General features: G+C 34.2%; 1 protein-coding gene and 1 pseudogene across 1 annotated transcript; one reads left to right on the top strand and one right to left on the bottom strand.

Annotated features, from left to right (window-relative positions):
* The first annotated feature begins 15,974 nt into the window (after positions 1 to 15,974).
* On the top strand, positions 15,975 to 19,522 carry LOC132627146 (uncharacterized). The gene is made up of 3 exons (XM_060342305.1): positions 15,975 to 16,496; positions 16,957 to 17,395; positions 18,070 to 19,522. The coding sequence occupies exons 1-3, from the start codon at positions 16,056 to 16,058 to the stop codon at positions 19,326 to 19,328; spliced, it is 2,139 nt and encodes a 712-aa protein (XP_060198288.1). The 5' UTR covers positions 15,975 to 16,055; the 3' UTR covers positions 19,329 to 19,522.
* Positions 19,523 to 19,905: 383 nt separating this feature from the next.
* LOC132628886 (cyclin-A1-3-like) lies at positions 19,906 to 21,467 on the bottom strand (annotated as a pseudogene).
* Positions 21,468 to 25,979: the final 4,512 nt, after the last annotated feature.

Raw genomic sequence — 25,979 nt, 5'->3', positions numbered from 1 at the left:
ACCTTGATCCATTGTAAGAATCGATAGAAGGAAGTCATGTTCTTCTAAATCTTGTCACTTTCTTAGGGTACTTCTCTTAATGGAACGGAGAAGAAAAAAATCGGTAACAGACTTAGGGACCACAACCAATATATAATAAGAGACACCTCTTCAGAGATAACTTTTCTGAAGAGGCGCAACTCTTCAAAGGTAACCTTTCAGAAGAGGTGTAAATCTTTAATTATGAACCCATCAATTATAACTGAAAAGTTAATTAAGTATCACGCATATAAAATTCATACCTTATAACATAAGATTTATATATAACCCATAAAACTAACACTTTATTATATCAGAAAAATGGACGTATTTAATTGATAGCATATCTATGTACAATTATATTAAATATGTGGGTCCACTAAATAGAGAATTTCTAACAATCTCTCACTTGAATCACATATATTTCTGAAAAATTGTACATAACCAAAAACTTTATATTATGCACAATTTGCTATCTCTAAGCAATTTGGTTCATTAATCATACTAATATAGGGTCAAAGCGGTTTTCGTGAAAGATATTCGTCACTAAACCCATCAATAGTCACAATATCAGCAAAATCAATGACATAGATCAAGTATGGATGCATATCATGGAAATTGCATGTAAAATTTATCATAGTCATGTCTATTCTCAATTGATCCTACTTTATGACTTAAATCGTCCAACATCACTTTCTTACACTTTATGCGAAACCGCAGTAGAAAGCCAATAACTTTATTTTCAGACTTTTTAATAAACACAAGAAATTCATAAATTTCATAAAATGTTAAGTTGTACAGAGAATATACTTAAACATGTCAAAAGCATAGATAAAACAACAAACTCCCACTGAAGTGACTAATGATGGAGTCCAATGACATCCATATAAGCTACAAGATCATTAAAAAAAAAAAAAAAACTTTCGGTCGCAATCTTTCATGAGCGAATCCGCAATAATGCAGTTTGTACTAATATGCTCTATTGACACAAGAAAACTCTAACTCTTTTCTTCACAATCCGAAAGTTAATGGTTATATGCTTTAATTTCAATGAACTCCAGATATACAAAATTCAAATACATATATATCCAAAAGGGCTCATTTCAAGATACCTAACACAACATTATTATTTAGTCTTTGGACATAAATTATAATTTGTAAGTGGTACTCTTATACACAGTTCATAAATAGTGACTACCAAACTGTCTAGTAATATGTCTTACTTTGGACCGACACAGTACCAGCATGATAGTATTAAATGTATCACATATTCATGACTATCCATAATCTGCCCAAAATAATCTTCCTTCGGGATAATTATTTCGCATAGACAAAACATGTTTGATAACGTCCAAATCCACTCCTCAAAGAGAAAGTGTACACAGTCGTATGCAATATAATTTACCCAACTATGAGTCGGGGTCGATCCCACAGGGAACAATATAGTAGGCGATTTAAACAAGTAAGGAATTAGCACCAACTACGCTAAGCCGAACACTTTTGCAATATTTGATTTTTGTTTTAACAACTAACAAAGATAAAATTAGCTAGAAAGCGGGTAAAATGATCAATGGCTACAAGTATGGATACAAAGGAAATTACGCTCAAGTAACGATCCAATGTATTTCACGATTTTACAACTATGAGTGAGTTTATGCTAATTAGATAATGATCTCTAAAATCTCATCAAAAGTCTCTCAACCAAATCAGTGAATTTCACTCTAAGCTTTCTCAAGCCTTGGAGTGTGATATTAAGCACAATCAATATAATCTCAAGTAACTTTCCTATCTCTAGCTCAAGTTATTAGATGGGTTTTAAAGCACCAAATTCTTGTTAATTAATCTTTCTCAACTTCAATCTTCCTCTCTCGAGGTCAAATCGAAGTAAATGGGCGGGTCTTAGGGTTAGTTAATCCCTTAAGAAACATTAAAGAATAAGATTAATTAAAACAACATTAACTCACTTCATTAACAATAAAAACCATTCAATACATAAGCAAAACAAGAGTTTCATCCAAACTTTAATCATAGAATATTTCCGTAAACAAGATTCAGGTAATGGCATGGAGTACTACACACTTAGATATTCAATCACACTTAGATATTCAATACATAACAAGGAATTGAAGAAATGAGTAAAAGAGTAAGAAATTTCTCATCTAAGTCTTCAAATTTTCTCTTCCAAAGTGTGAGTTGATGAACCCTAGTCTCCAAAAGTTGTGTTGAAAATTGCCAAAGATATGAGATTTCCTCCAAGCCTTCCTTTTGTAGTTCCATAATTTTCCGAATCAAAATATGACCAAAACAACCCCATATTTTCAGCTTTTACAAAGCTGTCCAAATTTTGCAAAGTTGTCCAGTTTCTTACTCTTTTACTCATTTCTTCAATTCTTTGTTATGTATTGAATATCTAAGTGTGTAGTACTCCATTCCATTATTTGAATCTTGTTTATGGAAATATTCTATGATTAAAGTTTGGATAAAAATTTTGTTTTGCTTATGTATTGAATGATCTTTATTGCTAATGAAGTGAGTTAATGTTGTTTTAATTAATCTTGTTCTTTAATGTTTCTTAAGGGATTAGCTAACCCTAAGACCCGCCCATTTACTTCGATTTGACCTCGAGAGAGGAAGATTGAAGTTGGGAAAGGTTAATTAACAAGAATTTGGTGCTTTAAAACCCATCTAATAACTTGAGCTAGAGATAGGAAAATTACTTGCCATTTCTTCAATTTGGCCTCTTTTTTACTTTATTTTCACTTGGTTTCTTCCGGTCACTTCTAAATCATATAAACCTATAAAATAGAAGTAAACGACATTAAATGCACTACTTTATCAATCAAACATGGCAAAAATCTAAGATTAAAGAAGAGATAAGTTAGTAAAATACCAACTTATCAATGTTTAATGTTCAAAATAAATAAATTTTATCTAATAGAGGTTACTTTGGCAACATATTAGACTGATCTATTCAATTTGAAACAAGAAGCACACATGGTATAATGCCATTCCTAGTACAAATAATTGTTTCTTTATGCGCAGCGGAAAAATAGCAAAAAAAAAAAAAAAAAAAAGACATCCCTTAATGAACTGGGAAAATGCAGATAGATATTCGCTTTATGCAAGACTGCTTTAGAAAATTCGAAAAGCATAGCAAAAATCTACATAAAGTTCTGCAGGATAATGCAGAAAAAACTGCCAAAAATTACAGTAAACTATGCAAAAAATGCACAAGATTTTAATGTCATACGCCATATGGAATCTTTATGGTCTTAGAGTGCTTTGGCTACTCCTAAAACCTCATTAGATCTGGAAATATTTTATGTCACTAAATTGTCCTCCAATTTATTTTGATTAGCCCTTTAAATATAATCTCAAAGAAACAGTCAAAGAAAGATTAATAACTTAAACCAAAATAACACTTTAAAATTGCATAAACTGAAAACAAATATACAAAACTTGATATGCACAAATGAGGATCAAACTGCATTTAAAATAGGAATCAAATTACAGAAATTGTAATTTATTTGAAATTGGACAAGCAATATAATACTTTAAGAATGATATAATTACCTTACTGTCCTAACCACGACTTCTGAAATATCCGAATATTTTCAAATACTGCCCGAAAATGGCAAAAACTATTCCCAAAAGTAAAACGAAAATTACAAAGACTGAAAGCTCATGGAATTCTGTTCGCTCAATACTTTAAATATGAGACCTTATCCATAACGGCCTAATCAAATATTCTGAATGCTCAAAATTATTAATTAGTCCGACAACATAATTCCATGACTTACAGATACATATTAACTTTATGGGCAAAAGAAAATCTTAGACTTAAACTTTAGGGAGAATGACATATATATACATAAAAATAGGGTATATTTACGAAATATGACGATACTTTTTAGTTTACATAACATAACAATAGATTTCTTACAAAAAATTTCGCTTAATAATTTATGCATGAAAACTGTATGAAATGTGTATTTCTTGCTCAAGACTTAAAAATTTCACTCAATATTTTGTGTATGAAAACTGTATGAAATATGTATATCGCTTAGGGTTTAGAATTTCGCTCACATTTGTCATGTATGAAATGTGTATGACTCAAGGCTTAGAATTTCGGTCACGATTTTTAATATAAAAACTATCTAAAAGTGATTATGAAATATGTATATAATTGTATACATGTTGTATAAAGCTATGTTCGGTTTTAGGAAATTTAATACAACTACAACAATATTATATTCAACTTTCATACAATATTCATACAAATTTAATACAACTAAAACAACATATATAACTTTAAAAAATAAATTTAGGAAATTTCGAGTAGTTTGATTGTTTTTGTGATGTTTGGAGTCGTTTTCGATCTTTGAGGATCTGCATTTCCTATATATGATTTAGTATATTCTTGCTAACTTTGAAGAATGGCTTCATTCTCCTATTATTTTTTCTAGATCTACATTTTTTCAGATCTGTGCTTTTTCAAATCGTGTTTGTTTAGATCTGCTACCGGAGCGTGTCCTGAACTCACCAAAGAAGAAGTCGGAGAAGGGGAGAAGGGTGGGGCGGTGGTTCAGAACCATGGAACTTCATTAACTTCTCCTATAATTAATAAGATCAAACCCCATTAACTGTAGAAAGAAAAGTCAAAGTTTTCAAAGAACAAATGGTTGAAAATATGCGTTTGGTTATTGAGAGAGAGGACGTTTCAGACATACTACACTGCAAGCTAGTAAGATATCTCTTCAGTCTGTTCTCGGAGGAAACAGAGAATAGGGAGAAGGGGAAAGAAGGGTGGGGTGGCTCAGTTTTGGATGAAATAGAGAATGGGGAAAAGGAAGGAAAGGGTGGCTTTTGATTTTTTCAAATTTGATATGTTTGGTAATTAAATTGTTATATTTTGTAAATAAGGAAAAATATTTTTATATTTAGTAATATAGAGTTTTAAGTAGTATTATTATGTCATTTTCCCTTTTAATTATCTAGAATGTGACCCAAAGAAAATCATCCAAAATTCAAGGGTCCTATCCAAATGTTGCACGTCCCAAACTTGATTCATGTTAAACGAAAAAAAAACTGGAACAAAAGAATTACCCCATAAAGTTGGAATTACCAATAGAGGGTAGAATGTATCAATAGTAACTGACGGGCAGCATATCAAAATCAAAGTTTAAGATTAATACTCCCTCTGTTTCAATTTATGTGAACTTATTTCCTTTTTAGTCCGTGCCAAAATGAATGACCTCTTTCCTAATTTGGAAACAAATTTACTTTATGAAATGATTTACAGCCACACAAATATTCAAAACTTATTTTGAACCACAAGTTTCAAAAGTATTCACTCTTACTTAAATATCGTGCCCAGTCAAATGGTTCACATAAATTAAAACAGAGGGAGTATATTGTTTGATATCACACCCTTACTTAAATCTTTCTTTATCCCCTTTTATTTTTAATCAAGAAAATAAAAAAATTAAAGGAGTTAATAACGTTAAGGGATTCTACTACCATAAGCATTCTCATAGTTTCGGCAAAAACCGAACAAGATTCTAGGATTCTAGTACCATATGCATTCTCATAGTTACGGTAAAATCCGAACAAGATTCTGCCACCATAAGCATTCTCACAATTTCGGCAAAAACCAAACAAGTGATCCGCCGGATTCATTACAACATTCCCTTGATCAAAATATTGTGCCGAAAGATACTTTAAGAGACCGAATTTAAATTGTTTGCAGATTCGGTCTTGATATATGTCACGACCCAACCCCGTAGGCCGTGACTAGTGTCCGTGCTGGACACCCAAACGTACCCAATAACCCAAACCAGCAGACTAGCAGATTATATAAATATAAAAGTCAGTCGACGTTACTAGTGTCACAGAGGAACATATATAGCACATGGAAGCCGATAAGGCTATCACAAATCATAGAAACCCAAAACATATACAGAACCCACATGTATGTCTACAGACCTCTACAGAACATAACAGAATCATAAGACGGGACAGGGCCCCGTCGTACCCCTGAATAGCGTACATATATACAACAGCAGCAGACTGTACCAGAGTATAGGCTCTGGACAAAAGAGCGCTCCAGAATAGCAGAATAGGTGTCCTAGGCAAGTGGGTCAGCAAATCTGTAGTCTGTACCTGCGCGGCATGAAAACGCAGCCCCCGAAGAAAGGGGGTCAGTACGAAATATGTACTGAGTATGTAAAGCATGGAACGTAGTAAACAAAGTCATAATCGGAACAGGAGATACATAAAATGAACGGAATATCCAGATTAGCAAAATGCTGATCATAAAGCATAAATAGTACTTACAGGAAACGTATGTCATACCTGGTCCCATTACGGAACAAAATCATAACCGGAACAGAACGTACAAAAATGTGAGTGAGATGTCCAGAGTATCAAATGCATATTTTCAAAACATGAAGAGTGTGTACAGAAACATATGCCATATCATATCCGGCCCCTTCCAGGGGACTCGGCAGACAGAACGTGGTCACCCCCCGACACTGGTGCCACAACACATAAGGATCAGAAAAGGGGAATAACCCCGTAACATAGCATATCATATCGGATGGCCATATCAGATCATATCATATCATATCAGAATAGTGTACATGGCACAACATACTCCACAACCCATGTACATGTATACTTGCCCCCTCACATCGAGGCACGACGAACAATGCAGTGGAAGACGCTTGAGAACATATCCTGGCCCGGGCTCAGTGTGGGAAACGTTGAGGCATCCACGAATGGAGTACTGAGAAACTAAATGCAATAAAATACCTTATATATTTCCAGAGACTCAATGAGGCATATCAAATGACGAATCAAATCAATAAAATCGGACGGAATCATAATAAGTGAATTTCGAATGTCATAATGGATTACGGAAGCATAATCTTTCTAAGTTCGTTTCCAAGTTCCAAAACAGTTTACAAGACTTAATAGAATATTTAAAACAAGTTTTATTTAGTAGTTACAAGAGTAGTTAAAACATTTCTTAAAAAAAAAAACGCTCGAAGACAAGTCATAACCACTAAAAGGGTAAAATCGGAAATAGTGGACCCACCTCGGGACAAACGAAGCGGTGGGCTCAAATTACGTATTTAAAGCTTATAAAGTCACCTACGGAGGTTCTAGGGGCATTCCATAATTTTCTAAACAATTTGCGGAAGTTTGCACAATTCTTTCAATAAAGCATACTTATAGGGTTCAATTCCATTGAATGAAAAAGGGGTATTTTCAAATGCGGATTCCGATGAGCAGAACGCTTTTGGAGGCTCAAATCCGATCCTAGTACACCTAGGGCATGCCAAAAGAAGAATCGGGATAGCTTTACATACCTTGTATGCTCTTTACGCCTTTCCAAATTCAATTCCCGTTTCGCCCAAAATCTGTAATTGGTCACATTTACCAATTCTCAATTTCCAATCTTTAAGTATTCAATCTTTATTCATAATTGCCTACAGAAATTTGGGCAGCATCTCCCCTATACATATAGCATCCCCGAGAATTTAACTCGGCCAAAACAATCAACAACAACCCAACAACAACATCAACAACAACAACAATAGTCACCATAAACACAATATAACTTAACTAGCTATCTTTCCAACATAATGTCATAACCTTCATTTCAACTTCAATTTCCAAACTAATCTCAATGGTTTCACATTCATCATTAATCTAGATCATCACAATATAATTTGGAAATATTTCATATCATTCCTACGAAATATTCACAAGATATACAAAATATACAAACTTTCCACCAAAACATAATTCACCCAAAACTTCAAATCTTCAACCTACATATTCATAACATATTTCCACCTTCCAATTTCATCAACCATAATCATAATTTACATCTTAACAACTTCATTTTCATAATATCTCAAAATAATTCTAAGGTGACATAATCTTCTACATTCCAACTTCAACCAAAATTCATTCAACTTTCATTTCCAATATAATTTTCACCATAACCACAACTAGAATACAACATAAAATTCAACTCATATCATATATACAACAATATACACACACGGCTACATACATATATACATACCCACTTTGCAAACTTTCATATTTTCATAATTTCTACTCATTTCCACATACCACAACATAAACAAACCTTCATAACATAAGAAAAAGGAATTGATTCTTACCTTTTTCTACAAACTTCTTCACTTGAACAAGTTGTCAACTTGAAGAAATAAGTGCTCCTTCTTCCAAAACAACTACACCAAGTTGTAGAGGACACTTAATTTAGTAGGAATTCAACAAGAAAATAATTTTAGAGGCAAGATTTTGAGGGGTGATTTTTCTATGGCCAAACCCGAAATGGCCTTATTTTTGCTCTTCTTTGTGTTTGTTTTTCTCTTCTTTGCTTCATGAATGTTCTTGGTTGAAAATGAAGACTTAGCCCCTTTTTATTATTAATCACATGACTAATTTAAATGGGCTTGGGTCCTTTATTAAGGACCATGGCCGGCCACCTCCTCACTTGGGCCTGAATTTTTCTTTTCATTTTTTTGGGCCAATTCGGTTGGGCCCGAGTTGGGCCTAACCCACTGACCTTTCGACCTTAAAACGTTCATATCTCCTTGTACCGACGTCACCTTGGAACCCACGACCTATGGATGGAAAGCTAATTCAATTATCTACAACTTCTATTTCTTGGTATATTTCCAAATTCCAAACTTATAATACCGTTTTTGCCCCTCCAAGTCAGGTCATCCGAAAACGTTTTCTTAAAAATATTCGTTTGGAGGGCTTCCACTTTGATTTGGACCAAGGGTACTTCATGAGTTGTGTTTAACTTCACATATGTGATTCATATAATTTGTCACATGTCCCAAAAAAAAAATCTTGATGTGTGGGCCCCACCTTAACTTACAATTAATCCGACGTTCAAAAATACGGGATGTAACAATATATTTACGAACAAAGGCAGAATTTTTTCAAAGGTCATGAATCCACTCAAAAAAAAAAAAAATGAAAAGTGAAATCTAAATTATTGCGTCTACTAATCCAACAAGGCCTTACTCTGATACTACTTGTTGAAAAACTTTATACAATCCACACAAGATCGTGAGTAAATCATTAGGCAGAGATATGACTTTTTAGAAGAAGAGTAAGGACACTTACCTTGATCCATTGTAAGAATCGATAGAAGGAAGTCACAATCTTCTAAGTCTTGTTACATTATTTAGGGTACTTCTCTTAATGGGACAGAGAAGAAAAGAATCGGTAACATCCTTAGGGACTACAACCAATATATAATAGTGAGACACCTCTTCAGAGATAAAGTGGCGCAACTCTTCAAAGGCAACCTTTCAGAAGAAGCGACAATCTTCAGTTATGAACCCATCAATTATATATGAAAAGTTAATTAAGTTTCTATGCATATAAAATTCATACCTTACAACATAAGATTTATATATAGCCCATAAAAATAACACTTTATTAAATCAAAAAAATGGGTGTCTTTAATTGATAGCATATCTATGTACAATTATATTAAATATATGAGTCCACTAAATAAAGAATTTCTAACAATTATACCCAAAAGATAACAAAATGATCAAAAAAGATATCTTCATAATTCTTGGTCAATAAAGAACCAAGAAAAAGGTAGATCGGGAGGAATAAACACTTGGATGGAACCTTAAGAAAAAGTACTAAATACCAAAATAATATAATCGTCTAAGGTAAACACCAAAGTTGCAAGTTGTACAATTATTTTACAACTCTGGAAGAATATTTAACACGTTATATAATTGGATGACTCCCAAAAGGCTTAACAACTTGACCTACATTTTTTATTTTGGTTAGTGGAAAAAAAAATTAATTAGTGATTAGAGATATAAAATCGAATCCTATTATTATTATTATTTTAACTTTGTAATGCAATCTGCTTTTGACATAAGTTTGATTTATGATCCTGAAATCTACAACTGATTAAGAGAACAGAGGCTTTTGTGTCTGTAATTTCTGTATTTAATTTGAGTTTCCTTGGCACTTTCTAATTAAAGAAAGAATGATAATGTAGTCTACTATTATATGAATTGAGGATAAGTTTACCAAAATATAACAGGCTTTTTCTTAACAAAGAAATAAGTACAATAAAGTATTCTCAAATGTTAGGCTCGTGTTTAATTAGCACGGGCAACCTCAACTAGTCTATTAGAAATGTACTAGATCTTCTGTTTGGAGGTTAATTCTAAAAAGTGTTAAACTATGCTTAAAATTTTGCTGGAGAAGTAAAATATATTTATTCATATTCTAATTTCCTAATATCTACCTATAGTTTTGTCATCCGAAATAATTTTATTATTCTCCTTATCCATTTTTAAAATTTATGACAAATATCACACAATAACTGATCAGATCATTGAGTTCAATGTCGATTACATAGGGAGCAAGAATAATCACTTCTAGTAGACTTAGGACAAAGCTGTCCAAAACCAAACTAAAGAATCGATGGTGAATGAATAATTAATATAATTAAATCAAAGAATCACATAAAATTAACCAAGTATAGAATTAATTAGCTAAGTTATCATGGATAAAGAAATAACTTTTGTTTTGATGTCTCATATTATTGAATTGATTAACTTATATTGCTTAATATAAATAGTTGCTAACCCAACCGTTGTATAATATATGTATGATCTATGTATAATATGTATAACTGTGTATAATCAGTATATAATCTATGTATATCAGCTAAAAGAAAAAGAAAAAGAAAACAGTAAGTCCACCTGGCTATTTTTTTAAGGATCCTTTTTTGTTTTTTTGGTTAACTTTACCCCAATTCTTCTCCTATTAATAATAATCTTATGTATCTATTAATTAAAATATCTTTTTTTCAATTACTGTCAACTCATCTTTTATTCAGTCTTCTCGAGTATAATAATTAACAGTTTAATTACAATTTACGGGTATGGAAAACTAAATTGAAGGCAGGATTTCTGTAAATACACAAAGCAATAAGATCTATTATTCTGATCAAAAGCAATTATCAAGAAACTCTTGAACCGTAAAAACTCTTCAAATCTATAAAGCTTTTACAACAATATCAACAAATAAATTATCATTAAAACAAGATAAATAACCTGAACATTGTGACACCTTAAAAGATTCTAATTAACCACGTCGCTAGGTGTGTATGAAAAAACTTTCACATTAGTAAGTTATGTAGCTAAAACGAAAAGTAAGCTACTTATTGGATAATCTTAATGGTATGACGATTTGTGAGAAAACACGTGCGAGCTTGAGCCAAAACAGATAATATCACACCATGCGAAGAATACCTTGGACGATTTTAGTCCAACAACCAATGCACAGTTAGCACTCGATACGACACAAAGGGCAACAAACATTCCTTTCGAACCACTTCAAAAGACAATTGGAGTGACAATAATGAAAACAGGACATGTATGTTACTTCTTCACCAATTGAAGGTATCTCTAAACAAATAGGACACTGTTGATCACAATCCTCCTCTTTCACCACCACTTTTCCAAATGTCTCAATCAATATTTTTGCCCTCTCCTGAGGATCAATAGGGGTAGATATAATTATAGAAACCACAATAGGAAACCTAATTTTACCAGCATTTGAAATATCCGCAGCCAATTCATCAGCACATCGCTTTATATTAGAAACAAGATAATGATGATGATCCTCTGGTAAGCCAAGTATATATCTGAAAAAGGGTATTGCGTGGTTTTGGAGATCAGTCACAATGGAATCGAACCTTAAAACAACGGTCATTGACTTAAACAACTTAGTATATATTGAGTTTGAGTGGTACGCTAGCTCGAAACTGAACTAGAAAGTCCGGTTTGTCAGGGTTGCCGTCATTAGAGGAAAGCCATGAATATGTCAGGATGCTGTTGTTGGAGGAAATTTTGTAACGGTAATCAAGAATAGGTGGCATGGTTTCTGTTTATTTCTTAATTCATAGGAGTTTAATTAACTAAAGGCAAGTGATCAATATCAGCTGCTTTTATAGAGCAAAATAGACCAAATCCAATTTCTTTAAGGATTCGGATTTGCCAATTGCCAAGCCTTTTGAATGTTGCATACATTGTTTATGTACTAATATTTCTTGCATAGCACTGTTTCTGGATAGATTTTAATTTGGCAACTTACTTTGATTTCTTTTTGGATAAGTTTTATATTACCAGTGAAGAATTTGACTTTTCTTATATTTGCCAGTTTTAAATTAATGTTTACAACTTTACATATCATATGTGCTTCAATTGATAATTATATTAATTTTTTGAATTTTTTAGCATTCTTTTATTTTTATGTTCTTTTCCTTCTTTTAAACAACTCACTGTATCGGGATCTAATTTGTTCTATGATCTTTTGAATGTGAATGTGGAAGAGGTTAAAGTTTCACACGTTAACATTTTTTTCATTGTACAATAAGAAGTTCAATAAATAATTGTTTTTCCTTTGTTGGATACTTTAGAAGCGCATGAAAAATACATTGTTTTAGAATTCAAAGGACTTCTTTTAGGTGATTGCTTCGCTCTTTCTTTGTTCAACTAATAGGGTTGGAATTCAATGAAAGAGGTCAAAAAGCTTTTCGATATTAATATTAAAACCTTAAACACCTATATAATGATTGTGTGTGCAATTGTAGAATCAATAGATAATGTAATTTAGATTAGGCGCTCTCTCTCTCTCTCTATATATATATATTGTTAACTTTGACAACTGAACAAAGTGTAGATATAGATAGATAAAAAAAATCTTTGACAATCACACCAATTACGTATGTTGTAACAATGCCCTAATCATTTTTATAATTAAAAATTAATCTAATTCAATCAATAATAAGTATCGTTCTTTTCTTTATTATTACTTATTAGTAGTAATAATATCTGGGGTGTGGCCTACTTTGTACATGTATAGCGTTATTGTCAAAAGTAAGTTTCTTCTTCTAGTGTCTTTTAAATTCATTACACACAAGTATGTAAACGTTAGAAGAATTTATGGTGTATCCAAAGTACGTTAAAGTGAATATATGTAGAATCACTACTCGTATGATTGTTTATTACTATCAAGCAGGTAGTGACTATTTTAGTGAAATGAATGATTATTAGCTAGAGGTCAAACAATTATGACAAAGATTATGCTTAGTGAAATATAAGAAAAATAAATTTAAACATGATTAGTACTTGAAAATTAAAACGAATATTATTTTCATTGTATGTAAAACCAAACTACCCCAACCAAGAATTGTTTGATAAGTACTCATGACTGTAGTATGAGATTTGGAGTGTGTTTGGTGGGAAGGATTTTCTTAAAAAATGAGACGCTCCACATGGATCATTCGCAAAAAAGGTTTGATAGATAATTAATTAATTTATTCAAAGTTCTATTTTAACATTATGGATATTTATTTTGTATGTAGGAATACATACCGATATAATTAGCAAGCATACACGTGCGTCGAGAAACTAGTATAAAACTAAATCGCAACGTTGGAGGTATATTTGGACTTGTTCCCTTTTTTTTTTTTTTTTTTTCAAACTGTCTCTCAGAACTGTAAAATCTTTTCAAAATATTTATTCTGGTGCTAGCCAAGCTTTTGCACTGCGACGACTCATTGGTCCTATCCAGGTGTTGGGAAGAAAAATGTTCATTTTAACATGTATTTTTAGTCATGACTTGTCAAATACAATTTCATATAAAAATGTTTATTGTGGCCGTATCACTAAAAAGTCAAGTATATTCTGAATTCGCAATCCAAACATAGCTTCCACTAGCAGTATTCAAAATCACAATAAACCAAATAGTATAAATCAATATAATGGATTTTTTTAATTTTAATCCAGATTCACCTCAGGTCAGTACACCTGATGGAGCTGAGAGCTTTGGCATTGGCCCCTACCATGTATATTAGAATCCAATAAGTGAAAACATGAAGTAGGGGACATAACACCTTACCTCCTCTGGACCTAAGTTACAATCTGTCAAGCAAATTCCTATACAAAAGTTTTGTCTCTAAAGTCTTGTACTGAGTACTCCTTACTGTTATCATGGTTAACTATCGGAGTCAAAATACATACAAAGTTGACAATATTTAGCAAAAGATAGGATTGATATTCCCAGATCAAATTATGCTCCATTATATTAAGCATCAGAGCAGTTGTTGTTGTTGTTTCTCTTGGTTAGCCTGATTCTGAAGCTAGGCATTCCAATTGAATCCATGCTGCTAGGACTAATAGCCTTGTTAGGTAAGCTTTTAAGATTGTTGTATTTAGCGGTTTTTCTGATTGAGGGTAAAAGTTGCACCCTGCTTAGAAAGTATATCAACAACTTGGTTAGCCTTTCTAAAACAGTACTGGATAATGCACTGTTTAGCATCATTATTTTATCCTCTAAGTTCCAAGGAGGAGATATTTTGAGTTGAGCATGTTGACCACTATCATTTAGTCAAGTTTCAGGATAAACTTACCCTTTCTGTTCTAAATACACCATTGGATTGCATGGTATGCAGCTTCTACTTCTACCATAAGGGATATAGTTATCTTTCTGATTAATTATGTAATAAGGGCACTCTATGGTTGGTTTACTTTAAGCAAAAAAAGTTTTTGTTCCTGCATGTGTTAATTAGTTTGGGCTTTGCCTTATTAATTAGAACCTATTTTAGTTCGAATCCCCATTAATATAGAGTACTTCACAACAGTATCGTTTTTGGATTTCGTTGGTGTCAAAATATGAAATATACTGTAAAAGATTCTAATATTTGTGCTTATCATGTATTGCTGATAAACTGTTCAATTTTTTTATCAATAAGTAATTATCTATCAATGACTCAAGAATTATAATATTTCATGGACAAATTTTTTACCCTTGCTTGTAGCACATAATACATCATGAATAAATATATACTTGATGCTGATGTAGATAAAAATTGACCATTCATTCGTTTACTATCAGGCATCCACGTAGAATGGTGTATTTTAGGGGGCCATCAACATACAGGAACTTATCGTTTTTGTCAAACACAAACGAGGAAGAAACTAGCTAGAACGTGTAACTTTACAAAAAGAGAAGACGAACCTAAATTATGTTCTGCCACGTGGATAAAAAATATCCAAATGAAACCCTTCGTCATCTTCTATAACCATTTTTCCCATCGACTCTATTCATGCATTCAAAGCTGGTTTTTGAGACTTATATTACATGTATCAACTAATTTATACAGTGTTTATTTTACTGTATTCAAGTGAAATGAAACGTTACTCGGTTTGAAAATTATAACAAAGTATATATGAAACTAAATTTAATTACATTTGAAATTCGTGTTTGAGAATATAAGTTCCATTAACTTTATTGAAACAAATTCTTTATAATTTACAATTTAAATACTGCTTTTAAGACAAAAACGGGGAGGAGAAGAGAATTTCCAAGTATACTAGTACTACATAGATAAAGCATGAAAAAAGTAAAAGATTCTTATTAGAAGTTACTCCATCCGGTTCAAAAAAAGAGTGATTTAATCTTTTGCACACTTCTTAAGAAAATATTAGCTTTTAGGCAAAATAAATAATTTGACTAAACTATCTTTAATTAAAAATAAAAGCTAAGTAGACACTCTTTTAAACAAAAGGACGTACTCCCTCCATCCTAATTTTTTTTTAAGGTTGCTCAATTTAGGGAGTCTAACGGCTCTTTCTTATATTATAATTTTCTTCAACTCTTTTCACACATCATGAATTATTAATTATGCAGACTTATAATATTTTTTATATAATTTTCAAATATATAAATTTTGTTATAAAATACTCAAAAAATTTATATTTAAACTTAAATTAAAGAAAAAACTATTAGACTCGGGCAAATGGTCTAACCTTTGAATGAATTGGGACAAGAGTGATCTTTATGTCAAAATCATCATCTCTAACAAGCCCACTCTATCACTATATAAAGGTAAGATTTTTCCAAAACAAATCAAAAACAATACAGTATTAACAAAAATGAAATCCACGCAATACTTGTACCTGTTCATCATCATCTTCTTCTTCCTTCTCAACTTGATTCCATCCCCTACATCAGCAACCCATGATAACACCAACACCCACACAAGCATAATTTTTACCACTTCAGGAAGGTCAAGTTACGCTTTCGACATCTTCGCTGTTCCAACAACACACTCACCAACCAAATCAAACGAACTCCAATTAACTGACGGCAATTCCGTTAACTTTAACGGCCATTTCCCCGCGTCCATACCACCTTCCCTAGTCTCGCACCTACCTGATCATTCCCTCATCACCGAAAAGTTACCGTTTCATCTTATCTATGTAACGGAACGGAACGGGACCCACCATATATTTTACGACGCCGTTTTTCATGGTACTTCTCAGAGCCCCGAAAGAAGAGCCATACTTGAGTTGAGTGGGTCGACTCGAGTTCAGGTAGAAGAACATACATTTTATTTATAATACCAATTTGAAGGAAAAATATTTATTTAAAGTCTATATCTATCAAAATAGTTAACAGCTACACTATTTATAATATTCTCGCAGCTCATTTTTACTCGTTCATTTTGAAAATTAAGAGATAATTTACAATTTCACACCTAATTTATCCTTATTATTAATTAGTGAATTGGAAACTCCAAGAAATTATTAGTTGATGGACCACTTTTAAAGTTTAAAGTATGTTTGATTCATATTATTAGATGATTTGATAATAATTAGAGGTGATATAGTAAAACTGTCCGCCAAGTGAATACAACTGGACAAATAAAAATGTACATAGAGAAACCTATTTCAATATAAATTTTACTACAAATCCTAACTAGACGATGAAATACAATACAAAATCTTGATCAATTTGATTTCCTACAACTTTAAATTACTTTTTCCAACACAGGTTCCATTGGTGGGTGTTGATCAGTCAGATGGAAGGGTTTCTTTGAAAGATAAGCCTAGTTTAGCTGGGGAGTATTTGATATACGTGTCAACTCATGAGGACTCGGGTGTGCCCCGAAGGAGCTGGGCCGCGGTGTACTCGACCCACTTGGGTTCCGGGTCGACACGGAGGTTGACCCCTAAAGGAGTAGCTGACTTTAGCCCAGCAGTATCTCCATCGGGCGTTTGGACAGCGGTTGCATCGTACGGGAAGAAGGGTTGGAGTGGTGAGGCTGAAGAACTCGACACGGATATCTACGTGTTCATGACTCGAAACGGGTCGGGTCGGGTTAAAGTGGTGGAGCATGGTGGTTGGCCAAGTTGGGCTGATGATAACACGATTTATTTCCATCGAAGGTGCGATGATGGGTGGTGGAGTGTGTTCAAGGCTGTACTTTCAGGTAGGGGTCATTTGCACTTTTGTTCTTATTTTGTGCTAGTCCTTAATTCTTGCACCTCAAGGCAAACAACTTTTATGCGGACATGAGTTTATATTTTCGCATCGTAATATCCCACAAGTTATACTCCGATCCCTTCAAAAACTTATGCCCCGCTATGCATAAATTCGACTTTGAAGGGCAAAAAGTAAAGACCGGCCTATTTGAAGGACCAAAATTAAGGACCAGGCCATTTGGAGGGCAAACTGAGCAATTTCTTCTCAGGTAGGGGTGGGCAAGTTAAAATGGGCTCATTTAATAAATGAGCGGGATGTTGACCCGCCCAAAATTTATTTGGTTGAAATGGTTGGGCTAAAATAGGTTAAAAAGCGGGTCATAACCCAATTTTTACTAAGTTCTAATTTCTTTGTTTGTTCTTGTATAAGTTTTGAGTACTTAATAAAACTAATTTCGTTCTTTATTATGGCTATATATGACATATCAATTTTTTTTTAAAAAGTCTATTTAAAAAATATTTTGACTAGATTTCGCATGAGTCAATTTGGACTGCATATCAGCGCAAGGTTCTTATGGGCGAAATGGGTTGGCCTGAGCTAATAAATGATCGGGTCAATGATCAGCTCAAACTTGGGCGGGTCATGTTTTCATGAACTGATTTTTGTCACCCCTACTTTCAGGTGAACTCGGTGTTGACTCAGTCTCTACCCAGCGAGTCACACCACCGGATTTGCACGCGTTCACACCAGCAGCTTCTACTTTTAACAAGAATCTCATTGCTGTGGCTACCAGAAGAGGAACTTCAGAGTATCGACATATCGAGTTATTCAACGTTGTTTCGAAGAAGTTTACAGAAATAACCCGATCCGTTTCTCCTCATGCACATCATCTGAACCCGTTCTTTTCACCTGATTCGTCGTGGGTCGGGTACCATAAATGTCGAGGCACAGGCAATGGCAGAGGGAGTGATAAACTGTTACTTGAAAATCTTCGAAACCCGATACCTGGAATCTCTTTATTCCGGATTGACGGGTCATTTCCGTCATTTTCACCAAGTGGTGATCGCATAGCTTATGTGAGGTTACCTGGATTATATGTGGTGAACTATGACGGGTCGGGTCTTCGTCAAATTTCATCAAGAATGGCTTTTCCCACAGCATGGGACCCGAAAAGAAAGGGAGTAATTTACACTAGCTTTGGACCCATATTTGCTAGTGAAAGAACAGAAGTAGATATCATGTCCATTAATGTAGATGATAAAGACCTGAGCTACAAACAACTGACAATAGGAGGGCAGAATAACGCATTTCCATCACCCTCACCCGATGGAAAATGGATCGTTTTCCGATCAGGGCGATCGGGTCACAAGAACTTGTACATTATGGATGCTTTGGAAGGAGAGGCGGGTGGTCTTCGTCGATTGACAGAGGGGCCATGGACCGATACCATGTGTAATTGGTCACCGGATGGTGAATGGATCGCATTTGCATCAGACCGAGAAAACCCCGGATCGAGTAGTTTCGAGATGTATATGATTCACCCAAACGGGATGGGGCTCCGGAAGGTGATCCAGAGTGGTACGGGTGGGCGGACTAACCACCCGTATTTCAGCCCGGATGGGAAGTATATAGTGTTTACTTCAGACTATGCAGCGGTATCAGCTGAGCCCATCTCGAACCCTCATCATTATCAGCCATCTGGTGAGATCTTTGTGATCAAATCAGACGGTTCAGAAGTTCGTAGATTAACCCACAATTCGTACGAGGATGGGACCCCCGCATGGGGCCCCACTTTCATAAAACCTGTGGATGTGGAACGGCCTAATGGTGGACATCCTTGTTCTTTTGAAGATTGTCACTGGCTGAATGTTAGGCCTAATGTCAGTGTAATGGATGCATCCTTTGGCTTAGGTTCAGCCAAGATTGAGTGTGCTCAGTGAGTTTCCTTTTTGTGTTGTATTTGTGTGTTATATGTAAAATATAGAATATGTATCTGGTGATACAACTTAACGTCTGTATTTTGAGTGTAAAATAGTTTCAACATTATCCATGTATATTAGTTAAATCCTTATTGACATAAAGTTAAGAGCAAATCAATAGATGTAAAATATAAAATCAGTGTGCTTTTACCCAATTAGTTTTCTTAATTAATAGATGTAACAGCTCAGATTGAGTTGCACCAGTTCCTTATTTTACAGGACGAGAAATCATGATTTCAATCACTCGGATATTAATGGTTATTCTCAATCCTAATAAGCACAAACTGAAATAGTTCCAAGAAAGGAAGTAATACTGAATAGTTTCTTTGCCGAGGAAACTGCCAATAGCTCTTCTGTACACAAACTGACTAGAGTAACTAAACTAAAGAAGAACAATAGAGTACCAGAGTAATCCTACAATGTCAATGTCAATGGCTACAAACAGAGATACTATACTAAGGCCCGTTGAAATGCCATGACTGTAATCAAACAGAGAATTGGAAAACTGAAGTTGATGCCTCCTCTCATATGTCCCTGCTTAGCTGCTTATGTTCTGGAAGAACTCTACAGGTACAGTTAGCGGGCAATACTTCTTTGCAACAAATTTGTACTGTTTCAAAAAAACAAATATTAGAACACAATCAGTAGCAAATATATGCAGATGCCTATATCCCTCCATGTGTACATTATTATATATATGTCTATCAATTCATTATTCAGCTTGATTTGTCTCAGATAATTTCCTGTAGGGGTTCAGACAAAGTTGTCTCAATAGGATACTGTATCCCCAGGGGATTCAGAAGACATACTTGTCATTCTTCCTCAATTTTCCCATATACTGTAGTAGAATGTTTAAGTGTAGTCCAGACTCTGTTATACAGATTTGGGATTAATTAAATAAGAATTATGCAAACATATCTCTAGAACAGGTATCGTGTTAGGACTTTATTCCACTTATCGTTATTACCTTCTTCATTGTCAGTGAAAAAATGAGATTAAGAGATCAGAACTAATATTACCTTGTGTTGGCTTGTATTTTTCCCTGACTGCTGGTAAACTAGAACTGTTGTTGTTGCAGCAAAGGCTGTGGAATGCCATGACTCAGTCTCGTAAATCAGAGGGTTGGCACAGAGTATAATGCCTCAAGGTAGAGTTCTGTAATAGGAGTTTCCAAAAGTTAAAATTTATAAGACTATATTTGTCGAAAAGAGAATATATTTGTCAATGCTAAATTCATGCATACTCAAGGTTTCATTGAGGGGAGAAGAATATATTTGGCCAAGAAGATTGCAGAAGCAGCAATGAGTGATGGAGCGTAACAAAGCATGCTGTACTCTAAAAGAGAGAGTTCTGCTATGTAGCTAGCCAAGTGTTCCAACTGCAGCGACAGAACCTCATTAAGTCCTTGAGCAGCGCGAACAAACCTCCTGCAGTGTATCTCAACTATAAGTTCCTAAATCATCATACTTAAAAAGCAACTACTAGGTAGTGTTAAGATATTAACCTCAGAAAACATTTGACTGTTGGAGCTGCCATTTCAAACTTCAAGTAATTTAAAACAGCAGACTCCATTTGCAAGACCTGCATAATACATATAATTCTTAGTGCCACTGCAAAGTTTAACAACTGCAGGTTCTGTGAATCAAGATCACATACCTCCTCCTTGAAGTAAGTGTTGTCTGTTATGTAGCAGAACTCTTCTACTTGAGGCGCACAGATCTCATATTTTCTGCAATATAGCATTCCCCACATTAGAGCATGTCTTACAGAAACGCTTGCAATTTTTGAGAAAGTAAGAATATGAAAGGCACAGAAGAAGGGTAGTTGCTTACGATGCGATCATCATGCAAGCTACTCCAAGCAACTGTAGTCGTTGCCTGTCCATCAAATTGCCAGAAAGATACCGATCAATGTAGTTAATAATCAGATACAGTGTATCTGGTACAAGCCTGTGCTCCTTGGCGACCTATAAATCAAACAAGTTCCGCATCAAACTTACAAACTCCTAAGCTCATTGACATTTAGAGAAGAAAGATGTTAGAAGTTTACCTCAACAAGCCAGTCGAGAATAGCACGCATGCTAGGATTTATGGCGTTTAATAAATTAATGTTTACATATCATATGTTCTTCAATTGATAATCATATTAATTCTTAGAATTTTTTAGCATTCCTTTTATTTTTATGTTCATTTCCTTCTTTTAAACAACCCACTGTATCGGGATCTAATTTGCTTATGATCTTTTGAATGTGAATATGGAGGAGGTTAAATTTTCGCACTCTTTTTTATGGATAGTTAAAGTTTATTTCATTGTACAATATGAAGTTCAATAAATAATTGTTTTTTCTTTGTCGGATACTTTAGAAGTGCATGAAAAATACCATTGTTTTAGAATTCAAAGGACTTCTTTTAGGTGATTGCTTCGCTCTTTCTTTGTTCAATGAATAGGGTTGGAATTCATTGAAAGAAGTCAACAAGCTTTTCGATATTAATATTAGAACCTTAAACACCTATATAATGATTGTGTGTGCAATTGTAGAATCAATAGATAATGTAATTTAGGTTAGGCGCGCTCTCTCTCTCCATATATATATATATATATATGTTAACTTTGACAACTAAACAAAGTGCAGATATAGGTCGATTAAAAAAACTTTGACAATCACACCGATTGCGTTTTTCGTATATTGTAACAACGCCCTAATCATTTTTATAATTAAAAATTAATCTAATTCAATCATTAATAATGTATACGGTAAAAATCAGATATATGTTAAACCGGTGAGAGCAAAGACCGAAGGAAGAAAGGAACAAGAACGCGCACGAAGGCTTCCGTTCTGAACCGGAGGAATGTTTGGACCGAAGCAAAGGAAGGGCATCATTTGGTCCGGTCCCCCCATGACCGGGTTGATCGTTGCCATTGGTCCGTTTGGTCGAGGCTATTAGTCCGTTTGATCGTGGCCGGTGGTCCGGGAGATCCGTTGTGCGGTTGTCATGTGTCGATAACGTCCTGCCATGTTCAACTGTCAACCGCACGAGTGTCAGATCGTACGGTCAACCTAATCCAACCTAACCCAACTCAGAGCTTTTCCATTATTATTTTATTGTTCATGTTGTATGAAGCCCATGGGACAATACTATAAATAAGGGACATTGTCCTCCTTTTAAAAGGTTGGCTCCTTAACATCAAGAACACTCTTTTGTACTAAAAATATATGCAAATCCCTCTCATTATCGTGTGCAATCCGAATTCATTGTGTTCATCTCTATTACATTTCTTCAATCAAATAACGCACATATATTAGTAAACATTTAAATCCATAACAAACCACCAATTATTAGTTGCTTCTTCGTAATACATTCATATATTTCTTTTCTCATGATTGTAATATGAGCTTTGGAGTGAAGGATTTTCTTAAAAAATGAGACGCTCCACATGGATCTTTTGCAAAAAAGGTTTGATGGATAATTATTTAATTTATTCAAAGTTCTATTTTAGCATTATGAATATGTATTTTGTAAAATCGTGTAGGGATACATACCTATATAATTAGCAGGCATACACGTGCGACGCTCGTGTCGAGAAACTAGTATTAAACAAAATCGCAACGTTGGAGGTATATTTGGACTTGTTCTCTAACTTTTTTTTTTCTTTTTTCAAACTATCTCTAAGAACTGTAAAATCTTTTTCAAAATATTTATTCTGGTGCTAGCCAAGCTTTTGCACTGCGACGACTCATTGGTCCTATCCAGGTGTTGGGAAGAAAAATGTTCACTTTAACAGGTATTTTTAGACATAACTTGTCAAATGCAATTTCATATAACAATGTTTGTTGTGGCCGTATCATTAGAAAGTCCTGTATATTCTGCATTTGCAATCCAAACATAGCTTTCACTAGCAGTAATCAAAATCACAATCAACCAAATAGTATAAATCAATATAATGGATTTTTATAATTTTAATCCAGATTCACCTTAGGTCAGTGCACCTGATGGAGCTGGGGGGTTTAGCATTGGCCCCTACCATGTATATTAGAATCCAATAAGTGAAAACATGAAGTACGGGGACATAACACCTTACCTCCTCTGGACCTAAGTTAGAATCTGTCAAGCAAATTCCGATACAAAAGTTTTGCTCTCTAAAGTCTTGAACTGACTACTCCTTACTCTTATCATGGTTAACTATCAGAGTCAAAATACATACAAAGTTGACAATATTTAGCAAAAGATAGGATTGATATTCCCATATCAAATTATGCTCCATTATATTAAGCATCAGAGCACTTGTTGTTGTTGTTGTTGTTTCTCTTGGTTAGCCTGATTCTGAAGCTAGGCATTCTAATTGAATCCATTCTGCTAGGACTAGTAGCCTTGTTAGGTAAGCTGTAAGGATTGTTATATTTAGTGGTTCTCTGATTGAGGTTAAAAGTTGCACCATGCTTAGAAAGTATATCTCGTTAGCCTCTCTAAAACAGTACTAGATAATGCACTGTTTAGCATCATTATTTTATCCTCTAAGTTCCAAGAAGGAGATATTTTGACTTTGAGCATTTGACCACTATCATTTAGTCAAGTTTCAGGATAAACTTATCCTTTCTAGAGCCCGTTTGGATTGACTTATAAGTTGGTTATAAGCTGTTTTCAGCTTTTTTGAGTGTTTGGCTGGTCAGCTTAAAGTCCTTTTGTGCTTAAAATAAGCCCAAAAAAATAATTCGGCTCGTTTGACTTAGCTTATCTAAAGCAGCTTATAAGCTGAAAACAGCTTATAAGCCAAAAAAATAAGTTGGGTTATCCCAATTTTTATTTTTATTTTTGCTTATAAGTTGTTTCCAATTTATAGGCTGTTTTTTTTAAGCCTATCCAAACAGGCTCCTATTCTAAATACACCATTGGATTGCATGGTAGGCAGTACTTCTGCCATAATGGATATAGTTATCTTTCTGATTAATTATGTAATAAGGGTACTCTATAGTTTGTTTACTTTAAACAAAAAAAAGTTTTTGTTCCTACATGTGTTAATTAGTTTGGGCTTTGCCTTATTAATTAGAACCTATTTTAGCTCGAATCCCCATTAATATAGAGCACTTCACAACAATATCGTTTTTTGGATTGCATTGGTGTCAAAATATGAAATATATTGTAAAAAATGCTAATATTTGTGCCTATCAGGTATTGCTGATCGTTCCACTTTAACTTTTCAATTTTTTTATCAATGACTCAAGAATTATAATATTTCATGGACAAATTTTGTTATCCTTGCTTGTAGCACATAATATAATCATGAATGTTGACACCCAATTTTGTCCCGCCTCTCTTCCAAAATACCTATTTACGCTTCTAATATTTTTAGAAAAAAAAATTAAAATATATAGTCATTTTTTTTACTAAATTATTAGCCTTTTCATTATTCTATTACAGTTACTATTATTATTATTATTATTATTATTATTATTATTATTATTATTATTATTTATTACTATTATCATAATTCACAATTTTATCATTTCGGCATTTTACCAGCTTATGCACACGCATCGCATTTATTCTTGCATAATTAAATAATAGTATTTATTTTACTGTGAATTGTCGGAATATTATTGCACGGCTAGTACAACGCCACTTTTATCCGAGCATTGAAGATTGCATATTTTGTATTGAGAAATATTTAACACAAGTTATTTAGACAGGTCTTTTATTTAAATTTAGAAGCCAAACTATTCTTTGCACTCGGTCCATATTTTGACTTACCGGACCCCAAATCAAAGTCCGATTAACTCCTAAATATTTTTGGACTAGCCCATATCTCTTATCTCAATTTTTAGAATAATCCGTGTTTCAATTTATTAGTCTATTCTTTTAATATCCGGTCTAAAAATTGACCCAGTCCATAAATGGACCGGGTCCGACCCATTTCGCACAAAATAAGGGAAACCCTCCCCTCATTTTCTCACCCCGCCTCCTTCTTCGTTCCTTTCTTCTCTCTTTTCCTCCATCTCCGCCCCTTTCCCATCGTCACTCCGCCGCCTCTCTCCGTCGTCACCACCATCTCCCCATCGTTCTATTCCTCCCTCTCTCTCCCACGTTACCCGCACACTCCCCTCCCACTCGCCACTGTCTCTCCCGTTTCCTCTGACACCCCACTCCCCTTTGTCGCCTCGCCTCCCCACGCCCATACCACCATGCCACTGCCACCCCACTTCACCCTGTCACACCCATACCTCTGACACCCCGTGCGTCTGTCACTCCACTTCCCTTTGCCCCCGTTTCCTCGTTCTTTCTTCAAGACAAAGGTCAAAAGACCTATAAATGGTGGAGGGGTTGAATCGAAAAGGGGGAGGGATTTTGGGAGTTTGATAGGCGGAAACCCCCAGAGAATCTAAGGTTCCTTTTGGTAAATCCCTAAGGATTATTTGGGATCGAAAAAAAAAAAACCCCTTAAAGAGAAACGAGTCTATTTTCAAAGGAAAATCACCATTGATACTAGTTCGTTAGCCGCCTCAAATCTCCGTAAAAAAAAACGGTTCTTTTAGTAAATCATAGTCTCAAAATTATCGAGTCAAATTCCAGAGCATTTTTTTTTCTGCTTTTATCCGCTTTGTGTCGTTGCAAATCG

Source organism: Lycium barbarum, chromosome 2 (assembly GCF_019175385.1).
Source record: "Lycium barbarum isolate Lr01 chromosome 2, ASM1917538v2, whole genome shotgun sequence".
Taxonomy (NCBI): Eukaryota; Viridiplantae; Streptophyta; class Magnoliopsida; order Solanales; family Solanaceae; genus Lycium; species Lycium barbarum.
The sequence above is the reverse complement of the archived record's forward strand: the minus strand, read 5'-3'. Positions and strand labels throughout refer to the sequence as shown.

Excerpts from the sequence above, each read along its gene's own strand:
- LOC132627146 (XM_060342305.1), top strand. The coding sequence starts at position 16,056 with ATGAAATCCACGCAATACTTGTACCTGTTCATCATCATCTTCTTCTTC. Across the intron at positions 16,497-16,956 it reads GTGGGTCGACTCGAGTTCAG|GTTCCATTGGTGGGTGTTGA; the intron begins GTAGAAGAACAT and ends TTTCCAACACAG. Across the intron at positions 17,396-18,069 it reads GTTCAAGGCTGTACTTTCAG|GTGAACTCGGTGTTGACTCA; the intron begins GTAGGGGTCATT and ends CCCTACTTTCAG.